This window comes from Peromyscus maniculatus, chromosome 14, assembly GCF_049852395.1.
Source record: "Peromyscus maniculatus bairdii isolate BWxNUB_F1_BW_parent chromosome 14, HU_Pman_BW_mat_3.1, whole genome shotgun sequence".
NCBI classification, from domain to species: Eukaryota; Metazoa; Chordata; class Mammalia; order Rodentia; family Cricetidae; genus Peromyscus; species Peromyscus maniculatus.
The window spans coordinates 50678989-50694641 of NC_134865.1; the positions used below are offsets into that span (position 1 = coordinate 50678989).

Sequence of the window (15653 nt, forward strand, 5' to 3'; positions counted from 1 at the left end):
TTGTATCTTTCCTTTGTGTGATAGTCAAGCTATGCTAAATCTCACCCTTATAAAGTATCAAATCCTTTTATATTTCATTTAAAAATAACCGTCTAAATGTCTTTAAAGTTGAAATATTCTTTGTGATTAACTACTGTCTGACAAACTAGTCATTATCTAATTTTTCTTCCTCCCCATTTCTCTACTAAGTAGTAGTCCATCATATTCAGGATCTTGCAAACAGTGTGATTACAATATAGCCTTCCGTGAACATTTAATAGCACAAGATTGACCTGTATTTTTCAGTATATAGCAATTAACCGTAACAAGCACTAGTAAACAATTCCTACATCTCCTGTTATCTAGTCCCTCCCCCCTCCCACTATTGTTTATTTTAGTAGTGATATAAAAACTGGCAAAAAAAAAAAAGATTGATAATAAAGAGACCATTAAAAGATAGTAAATCAGGCCGGGCGGTGGTGGCGCATGCCTTTAATCCCAGCACTCGGGAGACAGAGCCAGGTGGATCATTGTGAGTTCGAGGCCATCCTGGATTACCAAGCGAGTTCCAAGAAAGGCGCAAAGCTACACAGAGAAACCCTGTCTCGGGGGGGGGCGGGGGGGGGGGCGGGGATAGTAAATCAGGACAGTACGAGAAAGACACTCGCAACCAAGACTGAGATCCCAGGTTCCTAGGGAATGACATGATGGAAGGAGAGAATCAACTCCCAAAAGTTGTCCTTTAAACTCCTCATGGATGCCATGAAATGTGTGCTCCACACATACAGTCACACACAAATAAATGAAATAATAATTTTTAAAACATAGTAAATTTCATCAAATTGAAGAAATGGTACAAAACTACTGTATATATATTTAGTAGCTATTTAGCAGACTTTAAATTGAAACAAGTTTACTACTTAGGTATTTGGTTATTTATAAATGCAAGGTAACACCAAAATTTATTTTGCTCTAGAATTCTGTTTTAGTAATTGAATTTGTGCTGATAATTTCATGGCAGATATAATGCATTCTAATAGTCTCACCACCTTCCTTCAAGCCCTGCCTTCCTGTCAGCCCCTCCTCTCAGTTTAGATCCCTTTCTCACGTTCTGGTCTTGGTTTTGCTTTGTGATCTACTACATTTCACCAGTGCCATTTGTGTGGCCATGGGTTTGGAACTCTCCAGTGGTGCTCAGTGAGCTTGCCAGTGGGTACACGATGACAATGAATTCCCCACCCCTCTCTAGAATGCTTTTGATATAATGTAATATTGTATACTTATAAATCAATTATGATTATTTTCTGTTCATATCAGCTAGATCCAACACTCCTGAGAGCTGATAATTCAAATGCTCAGGAATCACATTTTCTCTGGTTGGTTAATAGCTGTAATGCTGTATTGCATATACAAATACTTACATGTCAGAGGTAGCAGTCTTCTTTAAAAGATCTTAAGAAACTAAAAGAAATTTTCACATGTATTCCCCACCCCCGCTGCCTTCTGATCAAAAATATGACATTTTATGAGATAGATGAAAGGCATTTAGATATCCTGATTCTCAAAAAAGTTAGTTAACTACAAAATTAAAAAGGTGACTGACCACCTAGAGGAAACTCCTATTTTATGAACAAGTCTGTTGTTAAATTTTTTTCTTTGTTAGTGTCAGGATATTAGGGATATTTGATCTCAAACCCAGGAGAGAAGGCTAAGTGAGGTGCCTATTAATGTTTCAAAACAGACTCTGGCAAGCCACTCTCCCTTGGTCCCTATCTGTTACAGGGCCACTTCCCTCTGCCTCCCTAGTGCTGAGATTCAAGGCGTGTGCTACCACCGCCTGGCCAAATGCTGTTTTTCTAATAACCATTTTTCTACTTTGTAGGTCCAATCTTAGACATTGCTGAGATATTTGAGTATATTTTAGATATCTTTTTGTTTTGGAATATTCACTGCTAACTAGTGGATAGATAGAAAATTATTGAACTTCAGTCATTTAGAATTCATGATATACTATAGATGTAACTGGAAAACATCTTATAATTAGGGCATTAAGCACACATAGACACCATTTGCAATCATTATTTTAAATAACAAGTACATAATTTATTTAAATAATTATTTTCCTGGAAACTCATATTTTTAACAGAAGTTCCAAAAGAAACATCAGCATACAGTTAATGTAAATTGTATTTGACTATCTAGACATTGAAAGTATTCTATATACTTTTTCTGCCATATAAATACTATGTTCCCTTCCAGTCTTCAATACAATCTATTTGATAGGCACTTAAAAAATACAAATCATATCAAAGCTCAAAATCTTTTGGTAAGTAAATTAACACAGAGCTTGTACATTTTCTATAGTGAAGTGTGTGTGTGTGTGTGTGTGTGTGTGTGTGTGTGTGTGTGTGTGTAAATACTTCTCAAACTGCGATAATTTTTGTTTCCAGAGAACATCTATCTGGTGACACTTTTTTTCACAGTTGAAAATTACTCCTGGCATTGACTGAACACCCTAAAGTGCATAGAATGTTTCCAATGACAAAGATCTGGCCTAAAGTTGCCAAATGGGCAAGTGAGTTGTCATCTGCCTAGTGGACAATGTCTGAAATCTTGACTGAGGCAGGACCACTAGTTCAGAGCTAATCCAGACTATCTAGTGAATTTAAAAAAAAAAAAAAAATGAGAAAATAACATGCCGCTTTATTCTAAGCACCAAAGTCTGGATGCCCTGGAAGAGTCTGGATAATTACAGGTTTAATTACAGACCCTGATTCTGGATATGTCAATCCAAAATCCCATTAAAACACAGCACTCATAAAAATTTTAATTTCTTTGGAAAAAAATCTCATTATAGAAGATTAAGTTTTTCTATAAGCTTTTCAATTCATTTATATAAACCAGTGCTTCTCAACCTTCCTAACACTGGGAACCTTTAATACAGTTCCTCATGTTGTGGTGACTCCCAAGCACAAGATTATTTCTGTTGCTACTTCATAACTGTAATTTTGCTGCTGTTATGAATTGTAATGTAAATATTTGTGTTTTCTGATGGTCTTAGGCAACCACTCTGAAAGGGTCAGTTGATCCCAAAGGGGTCACTACCCGCATGTTGAGAACCACTGAATAAATACTTAAATTTTTTTTTACAGTTTTATTTTTAGATTTTATCTTTACATTTTATAATTTTACCTACCTTGTTAAGATATTTCTGATCCAACCAAATAAAGGGAAAAGGTTTTTGGACGTTTTGTTTTGTTTCTTAAGATTTATTTATTTATGTATGGTTGCTCTATCAGCTTTATGCCCGAAGTTATCAGATCCCACTAGAAATGCCTATGAGCCACCATGTGGTTGCGGGGGATTGAACTCAGGACCTCTGGAAGAGCAGTCAGTGCTCTTCACTGCGGAGCCATCTCTCCAGCCCTGGGTTCTTGTTTTTATTTTAATTATTACATTTACTTATTTGTGTGTGTGTTTGTGTATGTTTGCATGTATGCATATACATATGAATTAAAGAATAAATTAGAAGAGGTGGTTCCCTCCTTTAGGCATGTGGGTCCCAGAGCTTAAACTTGAGTTGTCAGGCTTGGTGGCAAATACCTTTATTCGTTGAGCCATCTCACTGGCCCTTCGTCTGTCTTATTGAAGACATAATTTCTAGTATGTACAGCAGGGCACTGACTGAGCCCAGGGATGCTTCCTCTTCTGTTGCTCTGCTTAGTATCTCTTGAGTCTTATCATCATCCTGACCAAAAAAAGAAAGAAAAACAAACATATGTGTCTTTTCAAACTGTATTTTTTTAGTGCATAATTAGAGCAAATTAAGAAGTAATGTAACTTGCTTGGTTTATCAGATTGAACTGTTTGTCACAAATAATCATGGATTACATGTTTCAATATTTTCATTTTTGCTGAAGTATTATGTACTGTTTTCAATCCAGATCAAATCTGCCATCTAGGGAATACTGTTAGTAGTTGTCTTTACTCATATTTTCATACTCTTTCCTTATTCTTGTTGGTCTTTTCCCAATCTGTCTTGTTTTTTCAGTAATGCTCAAGACTATGTTTCTAGCAACTGCTGTCGCCAAAACGGCTAGTGCTGGATAAATCTTTACCAAACATTGAAGATTTTTGTTCGTGTGTTAAAATTCTCCAGTCATTTTCTTATTCAAAAACCCAATGTGTTTATACTTTTCAGTTTTACAAGGCTTTTGATAAACTTTGTTTTTAAAAATTGCTTTATCTACTGTCTGTAACATCAACCTGTAGGAGGTTTAGGTTTATGGGTTAGTACAAATGTGTACTGAACTTTGTGTTATAGGTAATACTGTATGCTTTGTGTGTTCTATCCCTTTTCTGTTTTCTATCATATTTAAGTAGAGTACAGAAATTCTTCCTGTATCTGCACAGGGATCAGCCTTTTCAGTTTGAAGCATATAAACATTAGATTAATTGGAGGCAAAGACTTGAAGTCCCATTTAGATTTTTCTATTGGTTTATTTTCTGCCTTAGGACTAGTCAAACAATTTATTAGTATGTCTTTTTATTTACTTTTTCAAAAATGAAATTAATAAATCATGTCTCCTGTATTATGTAAATTGACAGTGTTAACTATTTAAGTACAGAATGCCTGTATTTTTAAAAGAATTACCATAAGTAAAAACTTCTGATTTTAATATTTCTTTATTAATGAATTCTTAGACTAAATAATAGAATTCATGTTTAGTTCTTCAGTAGAATTAAAAATTGAAAATCTTTTGCAGTGTGTTTGGATGATTTATGATAGTACCATACCAACATTGTAAATATAACATTATTTTGGTTACAACAAAATGCTTTATAGTGTTGGTGCATGATCTGCATTTGCTACAAAAGGAAGCAAATATCATTGCCCTCTGACAAAAAAGTTTTAGAAGATATAAGAACAAAAGCTGCTATTTATATAGTGTGTAAATAACAATGAACTTTTATATTATGGATTTATAAGCTTACAATTGAGCTATGGAATGCCAATCGGTAGAATTAAATCAGTTGTTTTGTGAGAAAATTTATAAGAGCATAAAATATTTAACTCAAGCTCTAATATATCATAGCCTCCTAGTATGTGTGTGTATGTATATTTTCCCCTCACCTTAGTATTTGAATTTTAGTTTAGTAAAGCTTTTCTAAAGACAATGGAAGTGCTGCATTTTCTTTGTTTTTAGGAAATGCTGTTCTCATTTTTATTTTCCTCCCAAATTTAAAACAACAGAAGGTTCTACAAAATTACAAAATGTACAATACAAAGCCAGCTGTAATGACACATGCCTGTAATTTTAGTACTAAGGAGGTTGAGAAAGGAAGATCGACACAAATCAAAGCTTGGACTACATGTATGTTATAAGCCAGCCTAGGCTGTGAGACTCTGTCTTAATAGTTAAATTAAAACTCTTCTGGGCACTATTTCAGGGGTTCCTCCTTTTTAAGAGTTGTTCTTCCTCTTACTCTGCTTCATAACTCTCTCTCTCTCTCTCTCTCTCTCTCTCTCTCTCTCTCTCTCTCTCTCTCTCCTCTCTCTCTCTCTCCATATATATATATATATATATATATATATATATATATTCCTTTTTAACTTTTTGAAATAATAATTACATCATTTTCCTCCTTCCCTTTCTTCCCTTCTACCCTTCCCCTGGCCTTTCCCCAATTTTGTAGCCTCTTTTTCTTTAATTGTTGATATCTATATCTATGTCTATCTACCTACCTATTTATCTACATATCTATATCTATATATTATATTATGTGTGTATCCAGAAATACATAATTACAACTTGTTCAGTCCCTATAATGTTACCTGTATGTATATTATTTCAGAGATAACTAACCATTTGGTTGAATTACCAGTTGAGGGGCTTGTCCTTGGGAAAGACCATTTCTTCAGCTCTTAGCATTCCCTGGTTACCTATATAGTTCTTTGGCCAGGACTGAGGCTTTATGAGCTTTCTGCCTTCCATGTTAGCATGTCCATTGGTGTCATCCTTTGTTCAGGTCTTGTTTAGGTAACAATGCTGCTTATGTGACTGTAACAGGATTGTGGATGGGTAAGTGGGTAAATAGATTGGATGAATTATAGCAACAACAACAAAAAAAGTCACCACAATAACATACCTGTTATGTCACAGAATTGTCTTTGTAGATGTGCTCTATACATTTGAAATCTACTCTGCTAACAAAGTTTAAGCATGCATTACAATATTATTTTATTTAAAAAAAAAACCCACAACTTTGTATATTAGATCTCCTGAAATCTTGTAGATTTATTTTTTATTTTTATTTTTATTTGTGTGCATTCATGCATGTGTACGCACATACCACATGTGAACAGGCACCAATGGCAGCTATATAAGAGTGGTGGTGGTATCTCCTGGAATAGAAGTTGCAGATGGTTGTAAGCTGCATACATGAGTCCTGGGAACCAAAGTCACATCCTCTGATACCGCACAAAGATGCTCTACATACCAACAGTTACACAGTTTTGCACTTCCTAGTTATTTGTAGTGGGGCTGGGTGATGGCTCGCTAAGAACACTTCCTTAAAATACTTACCCCGCGCCCCTTGAGACTGCATAACTGGGACTGAATATTTATATAGATCTCAACCTCTAGGGATAGTGAAGGGTCACCTGCTAAAAACTGTTCTTTTCTCCTGTCATTCAAGAAATAACAGCAGATTATTTTAACAATAGCATTGAATCTACTCTAATTCATTATAAACATTCATTTGCAGATTTTGTTGTTAATATTAGCTTCTTTTCTCTTTCATCAAATCTTACCATACCAGTGTATTTAGTATCTGAATGCTTGAAAAATACAGCAAAAAGAGAAGATACAAACAATATCACCCCAGTTTTACTTGAGACAAAATTATATTGCTAAGTCTAATCTTTAATATACCACCAGATACTTATTAGGGGCAGCCACAGAACTGTCCATTTATTATGACCAATTTTAAAAATGTAGAAATCCAAATAGTATGTTTGCCTCAGTGTGAAGGCATCAGGAAAATATACCTGAATTTATTATTAAACTACTTTTTTTACTCAGTTCATCCCCTCGCTAGGTCTATATTTAATTCTAATGAAGGATTCTCACATTGACATCATGTATAAAATTGAGTATGAAGTGCTCTATGAAAATCAGGGTGTCATACATTCCTTTCATCAACAATGATTTTCAAGTATGCCCTGTAAGTATGATAGGATCACCTGAAAATTGTTTGAAATAACAGTTCTGATGCCCTATCCAGACATTATGAATTGAGATATTTGAGAGTGGGGCCCAAGAAACCTATAATACAGCAAAGTTTCTGGAAGATTCTGATGTACATTAAAGTTTTAGAACTGTTGCTTTAACCGTATCTCACCTTGATGACATAACAAAGTTATCAGCAGCCATTATCTGATGTTTCTTTGTTGTTTATGGTTATTTACTCACCACATGGCATCGTATTAATTGTTAGCAGGAAATTGTATTAAATCTACCTAGTCAAGTAACAAGCATGTGAAAATAAATAAAATTCTTTCAGACTCTTAATTAAAGTGTGTCTACATAAACAAGTAAAAGCACTACACTGGAAAATTTTTTCATGGAGTCACATTTGCACATACTTGAATTTCATTATTATGTATTATTTGTATTAAAAGTCATATCAGTAACATTTTACGATAATTTTCCAGTGAAATTTAAAGTGAGTGTGAATTTCTTCAAGAATTTTCAATTGTGTGACAATTTCTCAGCTTATAAAAATTAGCACTCTTAGAAATGTCTTTTTGACTTTAATGTTCTCAAAGAGAAAAGGAAGGCAACTATACTCTCCACTGTACCACCAACATACAAAGAATAAAGGAAATGGTCAGTTTCATGGGCAGTTAAAATTTCATTGTTAAGAATATATTTAGAGCCCAAACATGATACCACATGCCTGCAACACAGCATTTCAAAAGCTGGGGCAGAGGATTGGATTTTAAGGCCTGCGTAGACCACACATAGTATGTTCCAAGCTAGCCTGAGCTACATAAGAAAACCTTGTCCACAACAATTCAAACAGAAGAAAATATAAAATATTTGCAAATTAAATTTAAATGCTTTATTCAAATAAAGTAGGTACATGTTACCTAAACCTCATTATTTTGCAACCACCTAGTTCCTCAAGCATTATCTGAAGTCAAAATCCTAATTCCTATTATATTTCTTTCAAGGAAAAAAATATACTAATCAGATTGAGAGCATATGATTACCAAAGTCTGAAATAGTACCATAATATAATTATGTAAAATAATTATGTTTTAATGATATCTTTTTAGCACTAATAATAGTTTATATATACACATTAGCAGATGCAGATGGTTCTTACCTGTGTTTTACTAATGCAACGGTGTTTGCTTACAACTACTCTTCTGTTTGGTTTTTCTAATGCCTTATAGTACTTTGTCTTGTTTTATTCTGTTAGGTTTTATTCTTTTACTTTGTGCCTTTTTGTTGTACTTTTCCATTTACAGATATAGAGCTTTGCACTCAGCTCTTACCCTACTTTATGTCTTTCCAGTCCACACCTTACTTGGCTTTTTGCTCTCTGAAGATCAGAGTATTTCAGCATTCTTTCCTTTCTTCACTAACTAATGCTCTTACATTTGAGTTATTGTTATAAATTGTTATCTATTTTCATTTCTGCTTCTGGTTATAAGTGTGTATGTTTTATTATTATTTCTGTTAATCTATCTGATACAATCAAAACTATAAGGTTGTAAGTTGAACTGGAAAATAGAAAAAGAAAACAATTACTTCTCATGAGTACCTGTTGCATATTAGATAATTTGTTTATAACTTCTCATTCTCATCATCACCCTAAGAGATCTAGGTATGTTTTATTCTTAAATACACTGAAGCTCAGAAAGCTTAAATATATTCTTCTCAAATCTAGATAAGTACATGTATTTACTTCTGCATTCCACTAATATTTTTGAGCATATGCTAGGTGTTACCCACTGTACTGTGTGATGCAATAAATCCAAACCCTCTCTCTTGGACAGTATCTATGTAGTATCATTGTTTAACTTCACAGATAGTGACATCTTTGCCATACCAGTCATTTTAAAAAGAGAAAATAACCCAAAATAAATTATAATGTTATATGGAAAACATGCATTAGTTACAGATGTAAGAAAGATTATGTTGGTGATTTATTTAGGAATGTCCTACTGAAAACACATTATCATGTTTTGATCTATAAGAATCCTGTGGTCTTCTCTCAGCTTCCCACCAACTCACCATGATTCATACAATAATAATTTAAAAGCAAACTAACAATGCAGAAGAATATCCAATCTTATTTAAGATCAGAAGTTTCTCCTGCAGGAACTCTTAAAACAAATCACATTATAATGTGAGCGTACCTCAGATACTCCATCCATATAAACAGAAATTTCACTGAGAGATTTGTTTATGTCCAATGATGGACCACAAAAGCAATTTCTAGTAAAATAATTTTCTAGAAACTGAGGTGAGACATTTCAGGTGGAATCCAGTGTACTGGTAAATTCATAATATATATTCTAGAGAATCTAGAAAAATTGATGAACTTGATCTCTTCCATGCCATTTTTACCTTTTTTGTTAACTCTAGGTCACAGCTTTTACACTAAGTTTATTTAATTCATCACTAGATCATTACATCTTTGAATACTACCAAACACATCTTAGACTCCTAAAAAGCAATGTTTCTCAAGTAGATATTTAGATAAAATATGCCCTCTTGGCTATCTGTTTTGTATTTCTCTATTTGCCCTTAAAATGTGCTATTCTTCTTGGGGTACATAATCTTTATGTGTATCTCCTTATTTTTTTCTCTTGCTAGAAGAAAATACTGGAGATTGAATTTTTAAAAGAAAAAGAAGTTTATTCAGTTTTGGAAACTGAAAGTCCAGAATAGAAGGATTTTATTTGTTGGCCTCCAGCAAGGGTCCCTTAGATGCCTCACAACAGCAGAGAGGCAGAAAAGGAAATGGTTGTGTACAGATGAGATCACACAGAAGCTCACTCTTTATGTAATTCGTTGCCTTAGGATAGCATTGCCACACTGAGGTCTAAACTACTTACGAATCTTTGGGAGAACTGTATTCAAGTCCATTAATGTTAAGCATGACTTATATGATGACTTTTTAAAGTGGGTAATGAAGTGTTAATTCTTCTAAAGAGATCTTTTTATATTATGCTCAGCTTCCCTTTGCTTGATTGTTAGGACTTTAGATTTTTAGTTTCCTGAGAATTTTCAAACTTTATAACAGCTGTTTATGACTGAAATAGTAGCTCATATCATGAGACCTCAAACTTATATTGGATAGGTTGGCTTCAGATGATAAAGAGTGAGGTTGACAGCTCATCATTTTTCAGCTTTGAACTTAAATAGTAGCAACCCATATAAAAACATTGAAGTTAAGATTTTCTTTTCTACTGCCTGTGGTGCCCTTTGATTAAAGCAGAATTCATTAAGCAGCAATTGTTGTTAAACATTACGCGACCCTGGGTGCAGCGGACCAGGAGATTCATCAGTTCTGGGAATCCTGTATTTTATATGCATATTGGGGACAAATTTTATATATATACTATCAATTTGTATCTGATGCATACTTGATTTGCTTTAACTGTTTTGTCAGGTCTTCAACTTTTGCTGAGAGGAAAACAATTAGCCAGACATGCAACCTTATTTATAGCTATCACTCGCTGCTGCTGAACTGTAGCAGGCACAACCTGTTTCTGTATTCTATCAATGTTTATATTTTGCTTGCTTTTCCTCATAATGAAATACTCTTGCAAATTTTACTTCTTGGTCGCTTCTATTTATTGTAACTTTTTTCATTTAAACTCATGTGTTTTGTTCCTAATTTTAGCCTAAAATTTACCTTTCCATTAAATACAATGTGCGATCATAGCTCATATTCTGTAATTTCAGTGTATGGCCCTTCACAAATACCAGTGTCTTACAAATTAAAGGTTTTAGGCAACCCTGTGCAAAGCAAAAATGTTAATGCTATTTTTCCAATATATGTTTACCTCATATCTCTGTGTTGCATTTGATAATTCTCCCAGTAGTCTAAACCTTTTCATTATTTTTATGTCTGTTGATCAGTCAACAGCCAGCAAGCTCAAGGCTAGAGCCTCTACTTGGAATGCAGTTTTGACTGCATGAAGATTCAGATGACCACTAGCATACTTTTGCAACACTGTATTTCATTATTGTAATGTTTTTATATATAATGATTCCATATGCTTAGTACACTACAGGATAATGTAAAAAACTTTTTTATGCACTCAGAAACAAAAGAGTTCATACGATGTGCTTTATTGTTTTATTGGCTTAATAGTGGTCTGATAAAAAAACATGGAATATCTCTAAGGTATGCTTGTATTCTGACTGTTAGAAAATGTGATTTTCCTACCTCCTTCATTAACTTAGTCCTGGTTTAACTACCCTTCATCTTTAGAATGTTGGATCATAACTCTTAGTATAATAAATGCTATCACCTTATTCTTTAAAAAAAAAATCCAATGGCTAATTTGAAAATAGAAAATGTAAATTTTTTCTTCTAGCTAATTTATGGGGAAGTTGATGATTTTTTTTTTTTGCCTCTTTAACCACATTATAAAATCATAGAACTAGAAGGAATATATTTTAGAGATCATTTTTCTTTCAATAACAATAGGCAAGCTGTGGATGTAGTGCAGTGCCACAGTTCATACTGGAGCTCTTACCTAGCATGCACAGGGCCTTGGCTTCCATCCTCAATACCACAAAACAAAAACCATAAGAGCCACCAAAGATGATGCCCAGCTTTCTTACACCTCTGAAATCTTTTGAATTGTCACAGCAATCTGAGTTTTCCTTTTTTCAAATTCAGTTATCAGACAAGTTGAGTTTTCTGTCAAATACTTTGAAACTGTGAGGAAAAGAATAAGATGGGACTGGTAACATTCTCCAGATTTTCCTGATCATTAGCTTATGTTTAGTGATCCTAAAAAACTGAGCTGGCTAACTTTAAAAATCTAAATGATTGGGGAACTACAAAATATGGTTTATCTTGATGTGAACTTCACTACTCTGCCTTTCTTCTTTTTTGGCTAATTCACTCAGTCTGCTATTTAATCTTTAATTACAGGCCACAAAAGAAGTAATAGAACGGGAAGCACCAGGGATGGCCCTGGCCATGCTGATGGGATCACTTAATGTTACACCTCTGGGCATGCTCTCTAGGTAAGAAAGCCACCCACAAACTGCAAAGAAAGTGAACTCCTGACTACAAATCAGTAACCTAGAAATCTAAGAGAGTTTAGTCCCAAAACTTAAGTTCATCCCTTTCTATCCAGAGTTAAGAGTCTTACTACCTACCCACTGTAGCTAAATCTCAACCAGTCCTCCTTTTTTTTCTTTTTGGTTTTGGTTTTGGTTTTGTTTATACTAAACTTCTAGAGACTGTTTTATCACTGCTGAAAACCAGTCCTAATGCATAAGAGTTAAGTTCATACAAATGTAAAGATATTCTTTTTGTGATTGTTTATCATCACCAATTGGTATTCATTAATTATAGCTAGATACTAGTTTAATACAATGAACTAGCGAAATTTTTAAAATCACTTATTCTCATATGTAGGAACTTTGATTTGATTTACAAAGAGGCATATTTATGTGCAGTCATAAAAATAGATAATTTCTAAGTAATTTAGTGTATTTAAATTATTCTATTAAATCAGTTTATTATTATATTAAATTAGTATATTTAAAACTACATTTTTGTTGGCATAGATGGTGGCATCTATATTTGATCTGGTGGTTTCTTAGTATTTTAGCAAATCTTAGATTATAATCCTATAAATGAAAATAGTATACATCACTTAAAATAAACCTTAATTTAGTCAGGATCTCTTTTAATGAACTTTGAATAATAGACATTTAATCTCATTGTAGCAAAAAATACACATTTTTGTAAGTTTATAACTTTATAATCAGTATAGCCACTTATATCCTGTGTGAATATGAATATAAAAGCTAATAAGGTATCTATTTAATTAATATATTAATATTATTCAATTGGCTTTCTTATTACTTGGATTAAGTTTATATTTCGTTGATGGCAGTCATTGGAGGTATAGTTATGAGTGAATCAACAATTATTCTATTCTCTTTACTGCCATATATGTACGTTATTATAATGTTTAATAAGTGAAAAGGAAATTAAATAATATAAGAGATCATATATACAATTAATTATTTGAGAATTTTATTCATGCTTTGATCGTATTCTCCTTTCCACCAACTCTTCCCATGTTCATACCCCCTTCCCACCCAACATTGGGTCCTTTTTTCACCCTCTTCAAGGCCAATGTATACTGCATAAATAGTCTTAGCTGTGTGGCCTACCACTGGAACATACTAGATTTATCAGGGGCTACATTCTTAGAAAAAAGCAAATATTCACCCCCCAACAGCTAAAAATTGCCAATAGTTCTTCAACTAGGTGTGTCTAACTCCTCTTTCAGATTTGAATTTGGTTTGGCTCAGATTTGCACAGGCTTCTGCATACTGTCTTACCACCATGAGTTCAGATGTGCAAGATGCCCTGCTCTGTCCAGAAGAACTGTTTCCTTGTCATCATCCACTGCCTCTGGCTTGTACATTCTCTCCATTCTGTCTTTGTCAATGATCCCTGAGCAAGCTGAACGTTCTTCCATTTCTTGTTCTCTGCTTTTTGGCTAGTTGTGGGTCTCTGTGTTGATCATCATCTACTGTAAATAGACATTCTCTGATGAAGTTTGAGAGATTCCTTAATCTGTGAATATAATGATATATCATTTGGAGTTGGTTCCATACTATGTCTACTTAACAAATTATTCAAGTAGTTTCTCTCCTAGCATTATATTATCTATCTTACCATAGGTTCCTGGCCCAATAATGGTGCCAGGTATGGGTTTTATCTTTCTGATCAGGGCTTAAGTCCTATCAGTAAGTGGTTAGTTAATACCATGACATTCATGCCACTGTTGCACAAGTGGGTAGGGTTTGGACAGGTTAGGCGTCATTTTAGCTCATATGGGTCACAGCTCAAGATCGATGGTTACTTTTCTCCTCCAGTAGCTTGCATAGTACCATCTAGCACTATAAAAGCTATTTAGTAGAACTGAAGATTCCAGATCTGTGCCAGCTTGATTTCATCATGTTCTTTGACTCAAGCATGTGATATCTTCAACAGTAGGGTCCTACTAATTAAGCACTGGAGGTAACTGTGAGCATTAGCAATTGTCTGTGATACTTGGGAGTATTTGGGACCTACTGGCTAACAACTCCAAAAAAAGTAGCCCATTCCTGGGGTTTGAATTTCTTATGTTAATCTCTTGTCTAGTAGGGGCACTGTTGCCCCATTATAGGCTAACTTCTGCAGTAGTAAGTGCCTGTATTTCTTTAAACTATTTAGTGTTATTTGTCCTTTATATGTAATGGCTACTTTTCTCTGCTTACTTTAAACATTTTAATTTATTTTTATCTTTCAAAATTTGATATGCTGTGCCTGAATGTATTTTTTTTTAACATTTTTCTTTTAGGTTCACTGAGATTCTTGAACGTCCAAACTTAAGCTAGTCAGATTTGTGAATCTGTTAGCCATTATTTTGGGGTTGTTTTCCTTGTACCAGTTTCAGTCTCTTTACCATATGACTCTTGACATGAAAATTTAATTTATTAATAATGAATTAATATTCCAAGGTTCTTTGGGTTCTGTTCTTGATCTGTTTCTCAGAATGTTTCTGACACAGCTTTATATTAATGGATGTTATCCCTCTTTCAGTTCCATTCTGCCTTTGAACTTATTCAGTGATGTTATTATTTCAAATAAACCATTTTTCTTTCAATTCTAAAGTTTCCACTTAAATATTTTCATGGTTTCTGTTTTTTAACTATTTTTTTTACTATGTATTAATGTCATTTGAGGATGGTTGTATAAGATATGTAAAAAAAAAAAACAAAAAACTTCTGATGGTTCTAATATAGGGCTCACCTTGGGGTTGGTGCCAATGGATTTTTTTTCCTCATAAAGAATGAACACATTTTTCAGGTTCTATCAATGCTGAATAATTTTGGATAGTATCCTAGGCATTTTGAATATTATATTCTAAGTAAAATATTTATCCCAGTTTAAATCTCTGGATAATGTTTATTAGTTTTAACAACCAACCTCTTTGAGTATTGATCCAAATGTCTTTGCTGTACTGTGGTGGTTTGAATAAAATGTCCTCCTTATTCTTGGGCAATGAATACTTGATTCTCAGATGACACTGTCTGGGGAAGTTTATAAGACATGCCTTGTTGGAGGAAGTATGGGACTGTGGATGGACTACTGGAATTTATCCTATGGTCTACACCTGAGATTCTCTCTTCCATCTCTTGTATTCTGTTGGCGATGCGTGGGTCTGTAGTTCCTTTTCACTTACCTAGATTTTTCATCTCCAGAATTCCCTTAGTTTGTGTTTTCTTGATTGCTTCTATTTCCATTTTCAGGTCTTGAATAGTTTTACTCATTTCTTTCACCTATTTTTTTTTCTTGGCTTTCTTTAAGGAATTTATTCATTTCCTCCCATTGTTTGTGTTTTC

At 33.8% G+C, this 15653-nt stretch overlaps 1 protein-coding gene across 13 annotated transcripts in view; it reads left to right on the forward strand.

Moving 5' to 3' along the window:
- The window catches only part of Gphn (gephyrin), a 400632-nt gene that overhangs the window by 166420 nt on the left and 218559 nt on the right, over window positions 1-15653 (forward strand). For all 13 annotated transcript variants that reach the window (XM_076551603.1, XM_076551612.1, XM_076551606.1 and 10 more), the window contains one exon: window positions 12172-12266. In XM_076551603.1, coding sequence (XP_076407718.1) covers window positions 12172-12266 — 95 coding nt within the window. The remainder of the gene's footprint in view (window positions 1-12171; window positions 12267-15653) is intronic.